General features: G+C 41.7%; 1 protein-coding gene across 1 annotated transcript in view; it reads left to right on the top strand.

Annotated features, from left to right (window-relative positions):
- The window catches only part of SAG (S-antigen visual arrestin), a 49,556-nt gene that overhangs the window by 18,175 nt on the left and 7,761 nt on the right, over window positions 1-23,620 (top strand). Inside the window, exons 2-13 of the mRNA XM_077291082.1 lie at window positions 1,637-1,728; window positions 6,258-6,318; window positions 9,146-9,190; window positions 11,826-12,019; window positions 12,165-12,224; window positions 13,143-13,210; window positions 14,367-14,502; window positions 15,048-15,132; window positions 16,273-16,345; window positions 16,596-16,733; window positions 17,994-18,071; window positions 18,889-18,912. Of these exons, the coding sequence (XP_077147197.1) occupies window positions 1,669-1,728; window positions 6,258-6,318; window positions 9,146-9,190; window positions 11,826-12,019; window positions 12,165-12,224; window positions 13,143-13,210; window positions 14,367-14,502; window positions 15,048-15,132; window positions 16,273-16,345; window positions 16,596-16,733; window positions 17,994-18,071; window positions 18,889-18,912 (1,022 nt within the window). The 5' untranslated portion in view covers window positions 1,637-1,668. The remainder of the gene's footprint in view (window positions 1-1,636; window positions 1,729-6,257; window positions 6,319-9,145; window positions 9,191-11,825; window positions 12,020-12,164; window positions 12,225-13,142; window positions 13,211-14,366; window positions 14,503-15,047; window positions 15,133-16,272; window positions 16,346-16,595; window positions 16,734-17,993; window positions 18,072-18,888; window positions 18,913-23,620) is intronic.

Here is a 23,620-nt window from a genome sequence, read left to right on the forward strand (position 1 = left end):
TAGTACCAATCATGGGCATTCCTGCGGGGTGTCAGCTCTCACACAGAGCTGACACCTGCACCCTATCGCCGCAGCGCTCAGCGTGAGGCCGCACGATCATTACACTGTACCTATACTGCTGTTTGCTGGAACGCAGCTCCCGCAGAGCAGTACATGTACTGCGCATGTCGGAAGCCTGTTAGGATTATGGCTTGTTCACTATCATCATTAGGAAAGGCCAGGAGATGCAAATTTCCCAGCTTTATAAAAAGCCAGCCTCCTCTAACCTTGTGAAAAAACAGCAGCCATGGATTCTTCTAAGCAGCTGCCTAGCACTCTGAAAATGAAAATGGTGGAGGCCCAAAAAAACAGAAGGCTATAGCAAAGAATATAGCAAAGTGTTTTCAAGTTGCCCTTTCCTCAGTTTGAAATGTAATTAAGAAATGGCAGTTAACAGGAACAGCAGAGGTCAAGATAAGGTCTGGAAGATGAAACAAAATTTCAGTGAGAGCTGCTTGTAGCATTGCTAGAGAGGCAAATCAGAACTCCCTCTTGACTGTAAAAGACCTTCAGAAAGATTTAGCAGACTCTAGATTTGTGGTACAATGTTCTACTGTTCAGAGACACCGGCACAAATAATGCCTTCATGGAAAAGTCAGCAGAATAAAACTTCTCCTGCGTCCTCACCATAAAATTCCGCATCAGAAGTATGCAAAAGAACATCTAAACAAGCCTGATGCATTTTGGAAACAAGTCCTGTGGACTGATGAGGTTAGAATAGAACTCTTTAACCACAATGATCAAATGTATGTGTGAAGAAAAAAGGCTACAGAATTTCAGGAAAAAACATCTTGCCAACCATTAAGCATGTAGCTGGATAAATCATGTTTTGGGTTGTGTTGCAGCAAATGGCACAGGGAACACATCACAGGTAAAGAGAAGAATGGATTAAATGAAATTTCAACAAATTGTTGATGCAAACACCATCTGTAAAAAAAAAAGCTGAGGTTGAAAGGAGGATGACTTCTACAAGTGACTAAGGATCCAAACACACGTCAAAATCCACATTAGACTACTTCAAAAGATGCAAGCTGAAGGTTTTTCAATGGCCCTCACAGTCCCCTGATCTGAACATCATTGAAAATCTGCGGCCAGACCTCAAAATAGCAGTTTATGCAAGACAACCCAGAAATCTCACAGAACTGGCAGAATTTTTCAAGGAAGAATGGATGAAAATCCCTCAAACAAGAATTGAAAAACTCATGTCTGGCTCCAAAAAGAGTTTACAAGCTGTGATACTTTCAAAAAGGGGGGGGGGTACTACTAGGTACTAACTAACAGGGTGTCAAAACCTTTGCATCAGGCCATTTTCATTTTTGGAATTTTTTAAATGTAAAATATGAAAAATATATATTTTTTTGCCTAAAATACAAAGGAAATGTGTCATTTTTAACTTTAGGCCTTTTAGCAATCATTTAACTTGCTTAACTGTTCACAATAACAGTAATTTTGCCCAGATATGGCCAAACTTTTTACATGCCACTGTACACATGCATACATATATACACATGCTTATATCTTATATGAGTGACAAAGAAAGTACAAGCGTATGATATGATAATCCAATATATAATGACTTATCTGTCTATATCAGCAGGCTGCAAATCCTTGTAATAAACTCACAGGAACATGAGTGGAGACAAGAAATCCAGACATATTATCTTTAAGAAAACCTCCCGTGACAAAGCGGTTAGTATTCCTCTATATGCAACATAACCAATGTTTTACCAGCCTGCACTGATTTAGTCTACTCTAACCAATGTTTTGTCTTCTATTTTCTTTAAAGCATAACTTCACTTAAAAAAAAAATTGATTAGAGTACAGGACTAAAACAGTGCAGGCCTTTTCTAAACTGCTTTATTTGGATTTTTGCTGTTAACGTGCAGCACGGACCGCCCATGGTCTGTGCCGCGGACTGCACTGCACTAGAGAGCATCTCTCCGCTAGGCATCAGGGAGGGAGTGAGCACCATAAGATCTTAGAGTGCTCTCTCCTGGGCTGAAGACGGTAACTAAGAGCGGTAAGCAGGACGCCGCCTAGTTTATTGCAGCCTGCCGTACAGATCTCGGGTGGTCCGTGCTGCAGCTTAACAGAAAAATCACATAACAGAGCGATATAGGAAAAGTATTATGGTGCCAAGTCCTTCACTATGATAGTTTTCTTTTGAAGGTGGAGGTACACTTTATGTGTATGTAAGACAATTTGCTTATCATGTATACAAATATAATAAACTATACCCACCAGCAAAAATAGCATCAACGTTTTTATCTAAGTTAAATATATATACCATGATAAATGGAGTATAAATACCAGTTCTTTGTCTAGAGTCTCATTCAGACATCTGTATTTCACATGCGTGTTCTATTCATGATTTTCACTAATAGAATATGTACCCATTATACTCTATGGGGCTGCTCACATGTCCATGTTTATTTGCAGACAGACCATTTTTATTCCAAGTCGTGGATGAAAATCACACATACAAGTCTATGGGATGGCATCAGTGTGTAATATGTGTGCTGTCCGTGATTCACATTACAATGTACAGGAGATGCTGTTTTTTTTCATAAGTGAAAATAACTGATGAAACACTGATGGTAAAAATTGGCACTGACCAAACACTGATGAAACTCAGATAAAAATAAATACTGATGAACAACGGCCCGTGCTTTAACGTACGATAAAAATTACAATTTTCTGAATGAGTCCGAAGACCAGTATGTTGCCCAATAAACATTATGCACATTTTTATTAGAATGCTCCCATGATTTTTCTGATATTAAGGTCGCATTCAGTCGTCCGTCTTTCTCTCGTACATGAAAAAAATGGCCCGATTTCCATCAGTGTTTCGGATGAGATTTTCACCAATATTTGGTCAGTTGTCAGTGATTTTGTTAAAAAAAAATTTGGTTCAGAGCCAATGAACTCAGTTCAACTCAATTCACGAGCACTAAACCCGGATGACCTTTCTGATGGCACCACAAGCGTGAGAACTTTCTCACATTCGCGGTGACGTCAGTGAGGTGAAACCAGTTCATTGGATATGAACTCTGCTCAACCAACTTTAGTACGTCACCCGGAGACACTGAGCAAGCACGAGCAGCTCAGTATCTCTGCTGGATGGCAGGCTGTATAGTCGCATTATGCAAAGAAGCAGCCTGCCATCTAGATGTAGCAAAGCTAGACGTGTCGCGGGCCAAATGGATTATTAGCTTCACATCGGACAGATAAGGAATATGGTTGTGTATTATCTTAATTCTTTTACAGCTGCCTCAGCCTTTGTGTAAGGAGGAACAGGAGGAACACTACCAGAGCCCTGCAAAATGACCTCCAGCAGGCCACAAATGTGCATGTGTCTGCACAAACGGTTAGAAACCGACTCCATGAGAATGGTCTGAGTGCACGATGTCCACAGATGGGGGTTGTGCTCACAGCCCAACACCGTGCAGGACGCTTGGCATTTGCCACAAATCACCAGGATTGGCAAATTTGCCACTGGCGCCCCTGCTCTTCACAGATGAAAGCAGGTTCACACTGAGCACATGTGACCGACGTGACAGAGTCTGGAGATGCCTTGGAGAGCGATCTGCTGCCTGCAACATCCTTCAGCATGACCGGTTTGGCAGTGGGTCAGTAATGGTGTGGGGTGGCATTTCTTTGGAGGGCCGCACAGTCTTCCATGTGCTCGACAGAGGTAGCCTGACTGCCATTAGGTATCGAGATGAGATCCTCAGACCCCTTGTGAGACCATATGCTGGTGCGGTTGGCCCTGGGTTCCTCCTAATGCAGGACAATGCCAGACCTCGTGTGGTTGGAGTGTGTCAGCAGTTCCTGCAAGATGAAGGCATTGAAGCTATGGACTGGCCCGCCCGTTCCCTAGACCTGAATCCGATTGAGCACATCTGGGACATCATGTCTCACACCATCCACCAACGTCACGTTGCACCACAGACTGTACAAGAGTTGGCGGATGCTTTAGTCCAGGTCTGGGAGGAGATCCCTCAGGAGACCATCTGCCACCTCATCAGGAGCATGCCCAGGCATTGTAGGGAAGTCATACAGGCACATGGAGGCCACACACACTACTGAGCATCATTTCCTTGTCTTGAGGCATTTCCACTGAAGTTGGATCAGCCTGTAGCTTTTCCACTTTGATTTTGAGCATCATTTCAACTCCAGACCTCCGTGGGATATTAGTTGTGATTTATATTGATCATTTTTAGGTTTTATTGTTCTCAACACATTCCACTATGTAATGAATAAAGATTTACAACTCTAATATTTCATTCAGTGATATCTAGGATGTGGGATTTTAGTGTCCCCTTTATTTTTTTGAGCAGTATATATATATACTAGACTGTTGCCCGATTCTAACGCATCGGGTATTCTAGAATATGCATGTCCCCGTAGTATATGGACAATGATGATTCCAGAATTCGCGGCAGACTGTGCCCGTCGCTGATTGGTCGAGGCACCCTTTATGACATCATCGTCGCCATGGCAACCATTATGACATCTACGTCGATACTGTGCCCGTCGCTGATTGGTCGAGGCGAATTCGCGGCAGACTGTGCCCGTCGCTGATTGGTCGAGGCAACCTTTATGACATCATCGTCGCCATGCTGTGCCCGTCGCTGATTGGTCGAGGCCTGGCGGCCTCGACCAATCAGAGACGCGGGATTTCCATTATGACATCTACGTCGATACTGTGCCCGTCGCTGATTGGTCGAGGCCCAGGCGGCCTCGACCAATCAGAGACGCGGGATTTCCAGGACAGACAGACAGACAGACAGACAGACAGACGGAAAAACCCTTAGACAATTATATATATAGATATATGATAAAAATCACATTGTACTTGCAAGAAAATCGCATGAAACTTGCATGACACCCGTCCCACTTTTCTGGACCGATTTTGGACATTTTTTTATGGTGATGGGTATGAGCCCTTAGGCTAAATTCAGACGAGCATCTTAAATATCGTCTGATTTTCATCCTGAAACAAAATTGACAATTTTTCATCTGTATGGGATCCACTGTTTTATACATCAGTAAATGTCCCTCCCTCCCGTATTTATATTCACATGACATGTATGCCACCTAATAAGTTTATTATAGAGGAAAAGGGGGCCGAGAATAGACATGTGAATAATAATTTAAATTTAACTTTTATTGTGATCATTAAAATATTAATGAATAATTCATATGTAAAATAGTCTTATCCGAGGATAACCTTTGGTCAGGCATAGGACTATTTTAACTATGAATAATTAATATTTTATTGATCACAATAAAAAATAATGTGTGAACATAGCGTTATAGTGTTAAAAATGGATTGGACAGCACACATTGCACATGGGTGGCATCTAGGTGCTGTCCATGATATACTCAGACCCATAGACTTCTATAGGTCATGGTGTTTAGTGACTCAAAATGTCTCAGGGAATGTTTCCAGACACACAGACTGCAAAAAGAAAAAAAATAGGAACATGCAAGCAGCACCATATACTATAATGGGTATGTGTTCTTTCTGTGAAAAAAATCAAAATGCACAGAACATGTACTTGAAAAACAGATCTAAATGAGGCCTAAAATGGATCTGTTACTAGATTTCACAATATCAACTGCACAGATTACTAAAAAAAAAATTATGAGACTGGTATATGTACTTTGAAAATCCATTTAGAAATAGCTGCGTAATCATAATATTAAAATTATCATTTTTATATTAAGTGGGAAAAATATATATATTTAAAAAAAGATTATGCAGTCATTTTGACATGGATTTTTTTAACTTAAGTACACCAGCCTCATCAGGCCCCTATACAAATTAGACAAAAAATGGGCAGATAGCCCATTTGTTGGCGAATAAACCCATCTTGGATTTCACTTGCTGATCATGCGGCTATTAGGCGAAAAAGTTCAACATGCTGATCTGTGTTTTGAAGGTTGACATTCGGCATCAGTCAAAACCAACAGTCTCCAAAACAGCCGTTATTCAACCATTATAATCAAAATCCACAATCATTGGTGACTTTTATCTAATGTGTACAGGGGCCATAAAAGACCTATTTAATAACATGTGCAGTCTGTATAGTAAAATCTGGCGACAGATCCCCATTAATATCATTTTCCTTCACATCACAGAAGTCCATTAGAAACTACTTGTACTGTATATGTAATTAACAAACATGCAATAAACGTATTTTCTTCCATAGGTGAGTGTATACCTAGGTAAAAGAGATTACATTGATCATGTGGAATCTGTGGATCCAGTAGGTAAGTGGATGAATGGGACACTGGAGAAAGCTGACGATGTACTACATAGCCCAGCCATTCTCACAAGCCTGTTGCTCACTAGCTTTTGCAAAACTTCAATTCCCATCAGAGGTGTATCTAGGCATTTTGGTACCTGGGGCAAGAATTCAGTTATGTGAGCACTGGCACTTTCCCTGACATATGGACAAAACGATAGATTTTCTAACATATCGGTGCATGTGCTTGTATACATCCTCTTTGTATGGAGATTTATATCTCCACAAACATCGCTAGGTGGCGATATTGTTCCATTTTTGTATAGAATATAATTTGATATATAGATATGCATATGTCTGCTCTCGTCATGGATCAATGGAATTGTCTTATAACGTATTGAACATTTCACGCAAATTCATGTATTCTGCTTATATTCCAGTCATCATATTCTGCAGGATATCTCCTTTTTAATTGTTTTTATATTCTCTTTTGTCATACTTTTGTTGAAATAAAAATGCATTGATTTAAATATAAATGCTTTCAATTGGAGTATTTTTGTTTGCTTTCTCCTCTCGTCTTTTGCAGCACATTCCCATAGGATACCCTTAAAAATAGCAGTGTTACTACGTTGAGACTCTGAATAAATAATTGCCACTCACTGTGTTCCCTGCACAAAATATGGCTTCCTCACATTATCCCTCCTCTTATGGTACATTTCCTCCACACTTGCCCTCTCCTTTCCATACTGGGCTCTCTCTTCATATTGTCTTCTCACACTATGTCCCTATGCATATATATATCCTCACATACTGTCCCCTCTCTATACTGTTCCCCTCCCACACTACCCAGTCTCTATTCTGTGCCCCTACACTTTTCACCCCTCCATACTGTCTCCTCACACATCCTCCCCCACGCTAATCATACTGTCTCCTCACATATTTACTCCCAGTGTCTATTGTCTCCTCACACATCCCCCCAGCTCCCCATACTGTGTCCATACCCATTCCCCTTCACTCCTCATACTTTGTTCACTCATCCCACTTCGCTCACTAGGGTGCAGACAGACATCCGTATCTCTCATGAGAGCATCACATGGACTGACCCAGCACCTCTCCTGACCTGAGCATGACAGCGTAATGTACTTCTATGCAGCTGTCACGTTCAGGTCAGTAGAGTTGACAGCCAGTCCGGGGATTGCTATGCGATCCCCCTATGAGAAATACTGCCATCTGCACCCTCATACTGTGTCTGCACCCATCCCCCTCCCAATACTTGTGTTTGCACCCATTCCCCCTCCCTCTCTACCAATCCTGTGTCTCCACCCATCCACCCCTCCCTTGGTCCTCGAACTGTGTCTGCACCCATCTCCCCCTCGCTTCCAATACTGGTGTCTGCTCCCATCTCTTTACTGCTCCCAATACTTTGTCTGCACCCTTCCCTTCTCTCGCTCCCAATACTGTATCTGCACCCATCTCTTCGCTCGTTCCCAATACTGTGTCTGCACCCATCCCTTCGCTCGCTCCCCATACTTTGTCCTCAAATCCTTTCCCTCTCTATTACATTGAATCTTCGGTGTCCTCAGCTCCACACGATGACTTATCACCAACATTATACCCTCCTCTGCAGTGCCGGCAAGTGATATCAGCAGCATGATCAGCTGACCTGATCAGGGTGATGATGTGGCCATGAATCGGAAGATTGTACGTACAATTGATCACTGGAAGGCGGTGCTTCTCTGAGTTGACTGTCAGCTTGACAGCCGGCGCATAGAACTGTCGACTCTCACTAAGGGGGAGTGGGGAGAAACAAAATGAAGCTGCCAGTGAGACAACTCAGACTACAGCATCATGATGCCCGACACCCCCCCTGTGCCTGGGACATATGCCCTGCCTGCCCCCCTAGATATGCCTCTGACTCCCATCATTCCCTGACAGCTGCAGGCTGGGTGTTGTAGTTGTGCAGTAGCTGGAGAGCCACAGTTTAGAGAACATTGCATTATAGCAGAGTGAGCAATTCATTTTTTCAAGGGTCGAAGTTAGAGATCATGACTGTTGTAGAGAGCTGAACCAATTCTGCTCAATATTAATTTTAACATATTAATTATAATTATGTTATATTAATATTAATTGCAGCACTTAATACTAAGTATGCTGATATTCCCCTATATATCATATGAGCCCGCATACAGCCCCCTATATAATGAATGAGCCTGAACACAGCCCCTTGTATACTGTATGAGCCCACACACAGCCCCCTATGTGCTGTGTGAGCCCACACAGCACCCTACATACAGTATAAGCTCCCACATAGCCCCCTGTATTCAGTGTGAACACCCATAGCCTCACTATATACAATACGAGTCACCAGATAGCCCCATGTATACAGTATGAGCCCCCACATAGTTTCCTATATCCAGTATGAGCCCCACAATCCCCTATATATAGTATAAGCCCCAACATAGCCTCTCTATATACAATATGAGCCCTCACAGAGCCTCCTATATACAGTGTGAACCCCCACATAGCCCCTATATACAGTATGAGCCCCCATATAGCTTCTCTATATACAGTATGAGCCAGCACATTGCGCCTATATACAGTATGTACAGTATGAGCCCCCACATAGCTTCTTATATAGAGTATGAGCCCCCACATAGCCTTTCTATATACAATATGAGCTATCACAGTCCTCATAGCCTCCTATATTCTTTCAAACATCCCATATGCCAATGAAAACAAAAAAAAACAAACAAAAAAACAAAACAAAACAAGAAACACCTACTCAACAGCTAGATTAATGGTAGTGCTACATCTTTACTAATGTGAGTGATTTCCTCTTTTTTTAATCTTAGATGGAGTAGTCTTAGTTGATCCGGACCTCTTGAAAGGGAAGAAAGGTAAGTAATGTGGAAGTTTGAAATACTGGATTTTTTTATGGCAACATCATGACTCAATATGGTGACCATAGTTATAAAGATGAACTGACTTGTTATACTTTTGGCTTTAACTGGTCCCACAGACAAAGGGCATTTTAATCAATATATCTTGGAATAGTAATAAGTTCTACAACTTGATGTGTGAAAAAAATGTTCCTGTGCTGAGATAATCTTATAAATGTGCCCCTGCTGTGTACTGTGTAATGGCTGTGTCTGACCGTACAGGGACATGGTCTGATCATACCACAGCTCCTGGCCAGGTGGGCAGAAAAAAGTATACAGATATTACAGCAGAGAATCAAAGATGATTCTTTCTGTGAGGTAAAACATTTCCCTGCTTGTTTTATTACACGAGCGAGTGTTTCTGCAATGTCTCCAGTACCCAAAGCTTATCATAAAGCATGTCAGTGAGGTAGGAGCTCCAACTGCTTAGCTCATATGTCACTGACTGATTTATGATGAGCTGAGACATCCAAAGATAATACATTGATCTAATGTCGCTACGCAAAAAATTATAACACTGAACATGAGGTGCTTAGTTTAACATTCTGATCAAACAGTATGAAGCCCACTGCCATGTCACGGCGAACCTCTCAGTGGGTCCCTAACTTTTTATAGCCTTAAAGGAGCAGCGCCATGTGCTAACCACTGACACAGCGATATTGCCCAAGCAGGGCAAGTGGCCTGGTGCCTCACAGCTCCCATGCTACAAGACTGAGTCCCATGACTTCAGACCACACCACCCCACAAGCACAAAACCACAGCAACAATGGCCACCACACAGCACCAACACCAAGTAAAAGGAGCCATGAAATTCACCTTCCACAAGCCCTCAGACTGTAAACTGAGAGCAAAAATAGATGGAGCCCTTGTTGCCACGTCATGGCGAACCTCTCAATTAATTAGCAGGAGACTGCAAGTGGGGTTCTGCCTATTTTTGCTCTCCATTCAATTTTTGCCTAGCGGCATTAAATCAAACATATGATTTTTGGATGTGCGGTCCAAATCTTTTTCTACAGTTCAGCAATATTTGAGGCAAACCTACTGTTGAAATCTGATGCAATTTCCTGGCTTTTGGGACATGTGTGCATATGAATTGCAGGCCACATGGATGATCCGTGTGCCGACCAGTTTTTGCTCCGATTTTTTTCCTCAGTATAGCTGGTGAAAAATATGCAAAAAAAAAGTGCAGTGAGGAGGGCGCTACACTTGCAGCTCTCCTGCTTCTCTGCTTTTCTCCACCCAGTGCTTGCTCAGGTCTGCAATGATGCTGCCACATGTGACACACCTCAAGATAGGGCCAATTGGGACTTTACTTTGGTAACAGGGCCTGCTGCAAGTTTATTTCGGCCACTGGGAGGCAGTTGCTGTTTAGCAAGACCCATGGTACCTTCTGATTGTGTCCCTGCTGGGACATTATTCTGACGTTTTCACAGTCTTTATTAAGTACGTGTCACACAGGCACTGTACGTGGTCAACGTCACAATGGCTACTATGAACAGGCTTGGCGCAAGCCACTCCATTTCCCAGAAACAAGGGGTTGCCGTGGCCTTCACCCTTTAACCCATTGTGTTGTGAGAGGTCGGCTCAATGGTAGACGCTGGTTCACACACAGGAATCAGTTCGTTGAATCAAAACAAACAGGCGATTTATTAAAAGACCATAAACAGTGTCGTTTAACAAAATCGCTTCTTCCAGGTATAAAAAGGTATTACAGAACAAACATAGACAATAACCTGTCCATACAAAGCATGGGCTCATCCGTTTAAATATCAGTCCTTTACTATGACTCCAGCAGGGTCTGAGCAGCACATACAAGGCCTCCTCACCTTGCACACAGACAGACCAAGTGAGACAGCATCAACTGCCTTAAATCAGACATTTCAAGACTGGATGTAAGTGAGCAGTTGATCCCACCCATCTCTTTCAGCTGCTCGTAAAATCCAGACCCATAATCTGGGCCCATTAAAACACCTCTCAGCACTATGTGTGCTGGAGCCTGCTTCTCCAGTGCTTCTCCAGGTCCTACATCACTGAGGCTTAGCACCTCAGTGACACATACCTCCCATCCACGATCTGTCCAGTTGCCACTTTACACCCTCTATTGGAATCTGGACTTAAACAGGAATCCCTAGGCTAGGGCCAGAGTCAGCTGCTGTTCGGTGGAGCAAGCTGGCAAGAAGGATAGTCAGGTAGCTGGGTGAAATTCAGGAGGTACAAAATCATCAAGCAGGAGAACCAGCAATAAACTAGCTGAGGTCAGGGAACAGAATAAATCAGGATGATACACAGGACATAGATAAAGCCAGGAAGGACAAACATTGACTGACAGTGGGAGATGGCTCTCAGGGGTTTAGATAGTGAACAGCCTCACCCAGTGCTGATAACAGGAAGAAACCCAAACAGAATTAACCTCATAGCTTCTGAACTAGCAAAGACACAAGTCTCAGGAATAACATAGGATTGATGCTGTCAAGCATCACCCGCATCAAAGGCGCGGTGCCACCTAGCAGGCAAAGCAGAAACTGGCAAAGATGGTGCAGTATGGTTGCTCTCTCCCCCATGTGCTGTACACTATTCATTATCTTTTTCACAGTGTATGTCACTCTGACTTGTGCATTCCGCTATGGTCAAGAGGATATTGATGTGATCGGCCTGACCTTTCGGAAAGATTTATACTTTAGAAGGACCCAGGTATATCCTCCTGTGGAAGATGTGAAATGTCTTACCAAAGTCCAAGAAAGGCTAATGAAAAAATTGGGGAACAACGCCTATCCCTTCCTGATGGCGGTAATCACTTATATGTTCTGCTCAATCGTGTCCTGTAACTTGAATATCTATCCACTAGAAATATATTGCCTTTACCCCTGTGGAGTGTGTCACAGTAATGCGGATGATTATGATCGTTTCTTATTCCTTATTTTCTCACTTACAGTTTCCTGACTACTTGCCGTGCTCAGTGTGTCTTCAGCCAGCTCCATCGGATGTGGGGAAAGTGAGTAGATTCTTTCTGCTTTCAACAATTTATCTTAATAGAATGAGAATTTTGATACAGACAAGAAATAATATACGGTAACCAGAACAGAAGATCGTGTGGTCTGTAGAGTACAGCAAATATTCCAAGAGCCTGCTAGAGATGTACATATAAGGCCAAATTCACACACGTGTATAAAAATAACCAAAGGATAAAAAAGTGTCAATTCAGCTGACCATTATGTTAGGTGTTAGAGATAAGTATCCCAGGAGATATGGAGGGTAGACAGCATGTGGTCTGGGTGTGGTGCACGGAGTATACACTGGTCGGGCTTCGAGGTCAAATAGCTCTCAATGGTCCAACAGGGGATGTTCTCCTGAACCAAAAGCAAATAGTTAAAACTTAACCTTTATTCGCGTAGGATAAAAAAATAATTGTGAGAATGTGGACATAATTAAAAAAAGAACCCATAATGGAATTTCTGGTCGAAAAACCTTAAATCGTAGCAAATAATGTACAATGTTGATCCTGACATGAAACAGACGATTCTTCGTTGGTATGGTCATCCGTATGGCATCTGTTTTTTATAGATAAGCAATAAAAATTACAAAACCAAGTACAGTTTCCTGTGTTAAGAAATTAATAGTGATGAGAGAATGTCTTTCGATAAGGTGTTATCCGAGCATGCTCGTGTGCTAACAGAGTGTCTTCGGTGTGCTCGAAAAATATGTTCGAGTCCCCGAGGCTGCAAGAATCACGGCTGTTCGACAGCCACAACACATGTAGGGATTACCTGTTTGTTAGGCAAATAACAGTTTTAGAAAACTGCCCCTTTATCAGGCGGCTTTATTTGAAATCCAGTGAACACATTTGATAATTTACAATTACAACAGGTTTTGTTTAATATTTATATTTTCTAATCATTTCCCTTTTTTTAAGGCTTGTGGTGTGGATTTTGAGATTAAAGGATTTTCTACAAGCAATTTAGAAGACAGGATTCACAAGAAGTAAGTTGGTCAATATTTCACTAAAACGTTCAGCTTTTCTAAGTGTCGGGTGTGAAATGTATCATGACACCTTTTGTAGCCAGGTATAGCACTGTTTTAAAAAAACTGTAAAAAAATTGGCATTGAGAACTGCAAGTGGGGGTGGGGGAAGACAGTGGCCATTAGTTCTTAGGCTTCGTTCCCACGAGGAGCTTTTTGGTGAGCTTTAATGTTGAAGATTTTCTGCAGCATTTTTGCACCCAGAAAGAAACAAATCAGCATAGTTTTCGGCACAACCAACTGGATAGAAAAATGTAAGTTTATTGAATTAAGTTAAAAGTTCATTAAAAGTTACAACCTCAACACCTTGGTTTAAACTTTTAATGGACTTTTTACTTGATTCAATAAACTTACATTTTGTATCCAGTTTTTGTGCCGAAAACTACATTTTTTTATTTCTTTGTAAGCTGCAATCACCAGCAGGTACGGCACCCATTGGTTTCTAATCTGCATAGAAACTATTGAAAGAAAATGTTAAAAATGTTTTACTATTTTTTTAAACTAAAACTAACTTTGTTTTGTAGATTTGATTTTTAAATCCTTTACTCCTTCCTGACATAGGACATAACAGCATGTCCTCCTTTGTGCCTCCACGTACGGAGCGGCCTCAGGAGCTGAGCCCGCACCACACCTGACAGCGGCAGGCTGCTTTTCCCAGCCAGAAACCTGTCTATAACAGCAGTGACCAGAGCTTGCTCCATTTGCTGCTGTTTAACTATTTAAATGTCACTGTCAATCATCAAAAGCGTCATTTAAATTAAATTTACATGACAAAATTGCTGTTTTTTTCAGCTACACGTCTCCTTAATGAAACTAAAAAAAGGTGATTAAAACATTATTTGTGTCACAATTTGGTATGGATACAAAAATCAGCTCGCCAACACTAAATACAAACTCCATCAATGGGAAAAAAATGTCTTGTTGCTAGAAAAATGGCGAAATAGAACCAAATTTTGAAATAAAAAGAAGCTTTACAGGTTTGGTATCACCATAATCACACTAACCTGGAAATGCCAGGGCATTTTTACTGCACAATAATCAACAGAGAACATTTGGATATGTGCACATGGTATTGGATCATCCATGAATTAATTAAGTATAATTTCTCTTTCTGCAGAAACTCTGTGCGTTTGTTGATTCGTAAAATTCAATTTGCTCCTGACCAACCTGGACCCACGCCCCGGGCAGAGACGTCCTGGCAGTTCTTCATGTCGGACAAACCCTTGCACCTGACAGCTTCCCTGTCCAAAGAGGTAAAGTAGAACATACAAGTGAATGCACTATTAATGGTCAGTAGACATGGCGCCTTCTTGTATGGTCACATTGCTAATTTCATCATATAAAATGCGTCTGTCAAATATTCAGTCCGATACCCTGGCCTTGTAGCCTTGTCTGCCATGGCAGAGTGGCTTTTTCTCACACCTCACCCCTCTAGAACACCAACACTTGGGGCGTATGCTTCACCAACTCTAAAAATCAAATAATAATTATAAACTATTTTTAAAGCTGTGTTCACACAGTACTGATGCATTGTAGTTGCAGTGTTGTTTTTTTCTGCAGTTTTATGAAGATACAGGAAAAAATATTGTTATTTATGTGATTTTTCCATATCATTATAAAATCACATTAGTGAAATTGCAGCAAAAACAAAGCAGTGTTCTAGCAATTCCAAACATTGTGGCAAAAACAACACAGCAAAAAAGAAAACAGCACACATTGGCTGCAGCATGTGAACGTAACCCTAGTCTTTGCAGATGCAGCTAGAAGTATACTTATCAATGTAAACCATTACTTGCAGGTGTATTATCATGGAGAACCTATTTCAGTCGCTGTTACTGTGACCAATAATTCAGAAAAAACAGTAAAAAAAATATCAACATCAGGTAAGGTGTAATAATAATGTTAATAACCATTGACCATAAAACCAACAATAAATAAAGTGTATTCTGATAAATATTCAGAGTCCAGTGGGTGGTCCTGCCACACCCAGGGTTCAGGATGTCTATCACAGTGTAAGACCTCCCACTGGACTTTTTGGCTCACAATTAGCAGGCATTTGTGTTACTTTATTTAAGGTTCTCCTGAATCCTTCTCCCTGAATCCGCTTGACTCCTCCTGCTATATTATATCGCGGTTAGAAACAGAAGCAATGATCGACATTACAAGGGTTATGGGGAGAAAGATATTCACTAGTGATGAGTGAACGTGCTCGAATACCGTGTTATCAGACCATGCTCGGGTGTAATCTTCGGCGTGCTCGGATAATATGTTCTAGTCCCTGCGGCTGCATGTTTTGCGGCTGTTAGGCAGGGGGATTGCCTGTTTTCTTAGACAGCTGAAAAACATGCAGCTGCAGGGACTCGGACATATTATCTGAGCACACCCAAGATTCTCTCTTAAAGGAAAACTGTCAAAGATAAACCCATTAAATCACATATTTTGATAGGAAAGTCTATGAAATATTAATCCATCGCCACTTTTATACATACGTCCTATATGTTGCTGAATTCCCGAGTAATACAAATCTTAATTTATATGGAAATGAGGTGTTAACTGCTCTGGGTGTGACATAGCACTTAAGAATGTGTCAAAGTACTTGGCACTCCAAAGAGAATAATGCAGATTTATAATTTTATTATTGGCAATCCAAAAAATCATAACGTTTCGATGCCTAGGCTGGACCTTCTTCAGATAAGGATTGCCATCGAATATAGCCTAGGGACCCAAGCGTTATGATTTTCTGGATTGCCTATAATAAAATCATGAATCTGCATTATTCTCTTTGGCGTACCAAGTACTTTGATACATTACCTATGGAGTGGGACAATCTTGAGCACCATTTTTGTAGGAATGCCGTATATCCATAGCACTTAAGAGCAAAGACGACAGCTGGTGAGTGTAATATTAACTAGGGGCAATAAACATGGATTATGGCTACCACTCCAGAGCTGAAATAAAAACAAAACGCTGAAGTGGTGCTTAAAAGGGATTGCAACTAATTTTTGCTTTTTTTCTTCCTACAGTGGAACAGGTTGCCAATGTGGTGTTGTATTCTAGTGACTATTACACCAAAACTGTGGCTTTTGATGAGTCTGAGTAAGTAAAGCTGCATTAATGTGAGTCTAGTAGATAATGCCATAGACTAGGCAATGCTTCATGGCAACTCCTGTTTTCTGATGAATTTGTTTTATTACCATTGTCCGAGTAGTTTATGGTTTTTGGTCATGAGACGCATTGTATAAATTGTTACTGCAGTTGCCAAACACCGTACATAATAAAACCATTGCTTACCCACATCACTATATGGACTTGCCAAAATATTAAGATAGTCTTTTTCCTTTGCCAGGCAGAAGGTCCCGTCCAAGGGCACTTATAGTCACACCTTCACTCTGCTGCCTCTCCTGGCATACAACCGAGAAAAGCGGGAAATCGCTCTAGATGGAAAACTGAAGCATGAGGACACTAACCTGGCATCTAGCACTCTGTGAGTGAAGCTCAATTGTATACATGGAATTCTTTATTTTCAAAACAGTTTTTTTCTTATCCTTGTAGCATCTTCAATAAAATCTTTTAAAACCCTATGATTGTCCTGTGATAATATCCACTAGTTTATATTTTAGCTATGCCTTACATAATATGCAAAAAAATAGGGTATATGAGATAAATATCACGTACCAACTAGTGATGAGCAAACGTGCTCGGACAAGGTCCTATCCAAGCATGCTCAGGTGCTAACCAAGTGTCTTCAGCTTGCTCGAAAAATCTGTTAGAGTCCCCGCGGCTGCTCGATAGCTGCAACACCTGCAGGGATTACCTAACAAACAGGAAATCCCCCATGTGTTCCGGCTGCCGGATAGCTGTGAGACATGCAGGCATGGGGACTCGAATGTATTTTTCGAGCACGCTGAGGACAATCCGATAGGACCTTATCCGAGCACGTTTGCTCATCACTAGTACTGACCCATACCATAAAGCTATTCTCCTGTATTTATTATGGTAAACAGTGTGAAACAAAAAAAACACCACGTTTCAGAAAAAAAAAACCTCCAGAGTTTCCCGGAGCTTCTCCTGTTTGAAAAACTCGTCCAAGTTTAAAAGACAAAGTGTTCACACACCCTAAAGAAATAACATTTCCTGAAGCATTTTCCACTAAAAAACACAGTTTTTGACAGCCTCAAAAAAAATCCTTTGTTTGCAAATCAAAGGGCATTCTGCCTGGAATCTGCCTGAAAAGTGAACATAGTGCACAGCAATGTAAAAACCACATTGCTCTGCAGATGTTCAGTCTTTTGCTACTTGTTTAACTCCTTCAGGGTTCTAAAACCATGAAAAACTAGGCAGTTCTGACACCAGAAGAAAGACATATGGTGAAATACCCTGACGGGATCTTTGGTGCCCCGAATTAAAGAGGTTGTCCACTACTTTATCACTGACGACCTATCCTCAGGATAGGCCATCTATGTCTGATCGATCAGGGTCCCAGACATTGATGAGTTGTTCTCGGAGTCGTCAGCGGCAGAAAATGTCCAATTGTGGAGCTGCTCCGTCTTCTGAGCCAGCACCTATTAGATATTTATGGGGCATTATTTTAATATTCAGTACATGACTCAAACGTTAATACTGCAGCCCAAAAGGTTGGATCGTTCTGACAATGTGACCCCCAGACCGAAAAAAGTTGTGTACCTCTGGTTTATAGCTTCAGGCCAAACACAGATAACCAACACATATTCTCTGCTTTCCACAGGCTGAAGGAAGGTATTGATCGCACTGTAATGGGCATCCTGGTGGATTACAAGATTAAGGTGACGCTCACTGTCTCTGGGTAAGTCTTTGATTTTTAGTTTCTACCTTCTAATATTTTTTCATGTAAAAAAAAAAACATACTACGTTTATACAAATATTCCTCCATTTTGCATGGGCTATGCCCTTGTATAGCTTGTTGATTTCAGCTCATTTCACTTTTATTGGTATAATTTGGTATGTATGCTCAGGTCAGTGCAGCTGTGTCGACCTTACATGGGGGTTGGATTTTTTTTATTGGTAAAAAATCTGTTCTCAGGATTTTCTGCCATTCACAGATGCAATTGCAACATGCTGAATCGGCGTGAGAAAATAATCGCACATGTGAGCTGCCCCATAGGTTAACATTCAGCAATGCAATCCAATTTATCAGTTTGCACTCGTCCAATTACTTTCTAATATTTCCAACTAGGACAGATCAGACATTTTACAAATTGACATCCTAGGACAATGCCATGTGTAACGTCACTGAGCAATCCATACTATTGTCAATGTTGTAGTATGGAGGTTGCATCGCTGTGTGCTTGATTTTTATGCATCTTTTTGCAATGGGTGAAATCTGAAACAACCAAACATAATAATTAAAGGGGGCTATATATTTTTGGCCATATAGTGCACATTCCCTACACAATTTTGGCAGAATCATGAATTCTGGTAAAAATGTATAGTATTAGGTAATATTTACAAGTGTCACTACAATACAATGCAAAAAAGCGGAATCTTTAAAACTGTTCACACTCTAGGAAAAAAGAGAGCAATCTCAATCCAGGATTTCTTGCGGATTCTGATAACGATGATACCAAATGTATAAAATGACCCTTTTTGTTCTCCATTGGCAGATTATTGGGAGACATGACTTCAAGGTACTTAATTTGTCTTTATATTATTATTACATAGGAGTCTATCTGCGTGTTGATCATAAGGAATTACAAAATTGGGCTACGGCTCTACAATGTTGCCCACAAGTCACCATAGAATTAAAAGGAATCAGTCCGCAAAAAAATACTTTTCAATCCAATTAGAGACACTCAGTGCAACTTTTCTTGTTTGTTGTATATGGAGGTGGCTGCTCCTACTATGCACCTGTTCACACTAGCATGGAAGAGCCAGTCAGTCTTTTGTCATCAGTGCAACTTTGGCATGACCAAACCATTCAGTTCACCTTCTCGCCTACTTATTTTCCATCTTTTTCCATTGTTCTCTTCAGTAGAATAGCTTCTGAGGGCAGAGGGTGCAGTCGCCTCATGCTCAGGGGGGCCCACCATGGGGCGCCCACCCAGAGCTTCCCTACCCTTAACTATATTGGAGTGCACAGCGCACCGATGTAGTTAAGCCAGAGCTGCACAGCATGCTATGGAGAAATAGGGGTACAGGATGGAGAGTTGGGAGCGTGTGGGGACCATATGGTGAAATGGGAGTGTGATGGGATTGTATGGAGAGGTGAGAGCGTGGGGGGACAGTATGGAGAGGTGAGAAAGTGGGGGACAATATTGAGAAGTGGGGGCACAGTATAGAGAAGTCTGGGAACAATATATAGAGATGGGAGCGTGAGGGGACAGTATGGAGAGGTGAAAGCTTTGGGGACAATATGGAGAAGTGGGGGCACAGTAAGAAAAAGTTGGATTTGTGTACTGACAGTGGATTTGATAATGGAATCATGTACTGACCGTGGTCCTTATCATGTACAAATGTAACAATCCATAACTGATCATAGGTTGTCACCTGGCTGAGGCGGTCACCTTTCTGCTACTGGTTCCCTACAGTGGCTGTGACCCTGCTGCCGAAGTGGGAAACGCCTTATAGAGCCAAAGGTTATATGAACTTTTATTGTATATGAGGGATGTTAATGTGACGGCACAATATCGTGTGGGCAGTATGCAGAGGAGGAAAAGTGTGGTTCTAGTGCTGTATTCATCTACTGATGGTGAACCTGGCACTGCACTCATTTACAAATAATGGTTCTGGTGCTGCATTCATATACTGACAGTGGTTCTGTGTATATGGGAGCTGTGGGCCCACCATACTGTGTATATGGACGCTGAGGGGCATTATACTGGGTGTAGGGGAGCTATGGGCCCATCATACTGTATATAGGGGAGCTGTGGGGATATCAAACTCTGTATAAGGCAGCTGTGGGTCCACTATACTGTATATAGAGGAGCTGTATATTGCGGGACCCAGCGGACATTATTAAGTGTTAAGTGGGCCCTTAAGAAGCATCATTGTTATAGGGGCACTCAGAGTATTGCCACCATCCAAGGGGCAAAATATGGACACCTTTTCAGGTGAGAAATTTCACCATCTAAAGGGCACAAATGATGTATTATTACTTTGTAAGGGGCACAGTGGTGGCATTACTATGTGGGGCACTAAGAGGAGCTGTTTTTGTACCACACAGCAAGTTCCAGTATAGGGACACATACAACAGCAGCGGCTCAGTATTCTGGATGAGGAGTTTGTGTAGGTTGGGCATAGATAGGGACGGGGCTGGGAATGTGAGAAGTCAGATGTCTTTATGTTGTAAATAATCTCTGCTGACAAGTCTTGACTGGACGTTGTCATCTCGGTCTGGGCCAGATGGAAAAGACTAGAAACTATACTACTCCACCAGAAAGACCACTATCTACAACTATATGGTCACCGTATGGCGGTGATATCAGTGTTGGTCTTTGTGTAGAAATTATTTTCAGTAACAGCGAGTCTTCTGCTGAGGTTCTTCTATACTCACGGTCATGGATCACCACCGTAGTGATAGTCATCTGCTGAGGTTCCTCTATACTCACAATCAGGTATCACCACCGTAGTGATACCCACGGTTAGCTGGTTCGAGGCACGCAAAGATGTGTAGCTCCCCTTGAGCTGAACCCCTAGCTACACCTCTGCTTCTCTTCCTTGATTGACAAGTCTTGAGTTTACAGGAGTCAGAGGAGGGCAGAGATAGAAAATAAGTAAGGGAAGGTGAACTAAACTGATGGGCCATGCCAAGGGTTCACCAAGCGCCTGTGCTTGGTTTCAGCAGTCATTTTGTACTAACAGACTCCCTTTCAAGCAACACAATTGCAGGTCAGCTTATTACATTGGAAAACACAGATAAAGCGCATAAAGGAGAGTGACGCCATGTCTAAAATTAACCACGTGTGGATAATCACAAAATGGTGGCAAGTCCATTCTATAGTATACCAGAGGTTCATAGAACCTCTTTAATATTGCAGTAATATAAGAAAGTTTGTGGCTACAGCTCACCCCATCCTATATATATTGTTCAATCTGGTTCCTAGGCCATCCACTCCAGTGTGCACAGATAAGGCTTCTAAGGAATCGAGTAGCTTTGTTCCAATAAAGGTTTTTCAGTCCAGCAAAGCGAATTGAAAGTCACCAATTCTTTATTGTAACTTCATTAAAATAGTAGCAGTAACATAGAAAAATACTGACGCGTTTTGAGTCTGACTCTTAATCCTAAGTGTCAGCCAAACTTGAAACGCGTTATTATTTTTCTATACTCAAGCTACTAGTTTAATGAAGTCATAATTAGGCCTCATTCACACTTCAGTATTTGGTCAGTATTTTGTTTATAAGCCAAATCCAGGAGTTGAACAATTATTATTATTATTATTATTATTATTTATTGTTATAGCGCCATTTATTCCATGGCGCCTTACATGTGAGGAGGGGTATACATAATAAAAACAGGTACAATAATCTTGAACAATACAAGTCATAACTGGTACAGGAGGAGTGAGGACCCTGCCCACGAGGGCTCACAATCTACAAGGGATGGGTGAGAATACAGTAGGTGAGGATAGAGCTGGTCATGCAGCGGTTTGGTCGATCGGTGGTTACTGCAGGTTATAGGCTTGTCGGAAGAGGTGGGTCTTCAGGCTCTTTTTGAAGGTTTCGATGGTAGGCGAGAGTCTGATGTGTTGTGGTAGAGGGTTCCAGAGTAGGGGTGATACGGGAGAGAAATCTTGTATACGATTGTGGGAAGAGGAAATAAGAGAGGAGTAGAGAAGGAGATCTTGTGAGGATCGGAGGTTGTGTGTAGGTAAGTACCGGGAGACAAGGTCACAGATGTATGGAGGAGATAGGTTGTGGATGGCTTTGTACGTCATGGTTAGGGTTTTGTACTGGAGTCTCTGGGCAATGGGGAGCCAGTGAAGGGATTGACAGAGGGGAGAGGCCGGGGAATAGCGGGAGGACAGGTGGATTAGTCGGGCAGCAGAGTTTAGAATAGATTGGAGGGGTGCGAGAGTGTTCGAGGGGAGGCCACAGAGCAGGAGGTTGCAGTAGTCAAGGCGAGAGATGATGAGGGCATGGACTAGGGTTTTTGCAGATTCTTGGTTGAGGAATGAACGGATTCCTGAAATATTTTTGAGTTCAAGTTGGCAGGAAGTGGAAAGGGCTTGGATATGTGGTTTGAAGGAGAGATCAGCATCAAGGATTACCCCGAGGCAGCAAGCTTGTGGGACTGAGGAGAGTGGGCAGCCATTTACTGTAATGGATAGGTTCGTTGGGGGGGTCACGTGAGATGGGGGAAAGATGATGAATTCTGTTTTGTCCATGTTAAGTTTCAGAAATCTAGCAGAGAAGAAGGATGAAATAGTGGACAGACATTGAGGGATTCTGGTTAGTAGGGAGAAGAAAAGTATAATAGAAACACGTCACCACTTCTGTATTTATCACCCACTCCTGGTTTAGCTTACAAATACTGAGGTAAAATACAGAACAAATACTGAACGTGCGCACGTGGCCTGTAGGTTTTTCCTGTTAATTCACTTTGCTGGATTTAAAAAAGCCTTTATAATCTCTTTAACCCCCTGCGTGACCTATGTTCCTTGTCCAGTGCATCAATCCCACTCACACAGTACCTTTAATTTGGTCTCCGATTCTTATTGATGTATATGAAATATCAACCTCATGGATAACAATCCTATTTTATATGCCTTCAGTATAGGCAAATACCTTCTCACCCTACACTAGTAGTCTTTACTGTATGTGCAATACATTTATATGCCTTGTTATTCTAATGCACTAGCACTTTATTTTATACATCTTTGTTTGGCTATCTATAAATCACTTTATTACATATATTTCTTGGTTGCTCTATTATATTGAATTGCACTAGCACTTTTATGGTTTCCACCATTGATTCAGTTTTCTTACAAACCTAGTTCATGCATAACTAATATAATTAATTTTTATTTTTATTACTCGGGCTTTTTTGCTTCCCTCCGTTTGGATTCTCTTATATTTTTGGAAGTGTCCCATCTGTATTATGGGTCTTATATACACTCACTGGCCACTTTATTAGGTACACCTGTCCAACTTCTTGTTAACACTTAATTTCTAATCAGCCAATCACATGGCCGCAACTCAGTGCATTTAGGCATGTAGACATGGTCAAGACAATCTCCTGCAGTTCAAACCGAGCATCAGTATGGGGAAGAAAGGTGATTTGAGTGCCTTTGAACGTGGCATGGTTGTTGGTGCCAGAAGGGCTGGTCTGAGTATTTCAGAAACTGCTGATCTACTTGGATTTTCACGCACAACCATCTCTAGGGTTTACAGAGAATG

The sequence above is a fragment of the Ranitomeya variabilis genome, chromosome 2, assembly GCF_051348905.1.
Source record: "Ranitomeya variabilis isolate aRanVar5 chromosome 2, aRanVar5.hap1, whole genome shotgun sequence".
In the NCBI taxonomy this organism is placed as follows: domain Eukaryota; kingdom Metazoa; phylum Chordata; class Amphibia; order Anura; family Dendrobatidae; genus Ranitomeya; species Ranitomeya variabilis.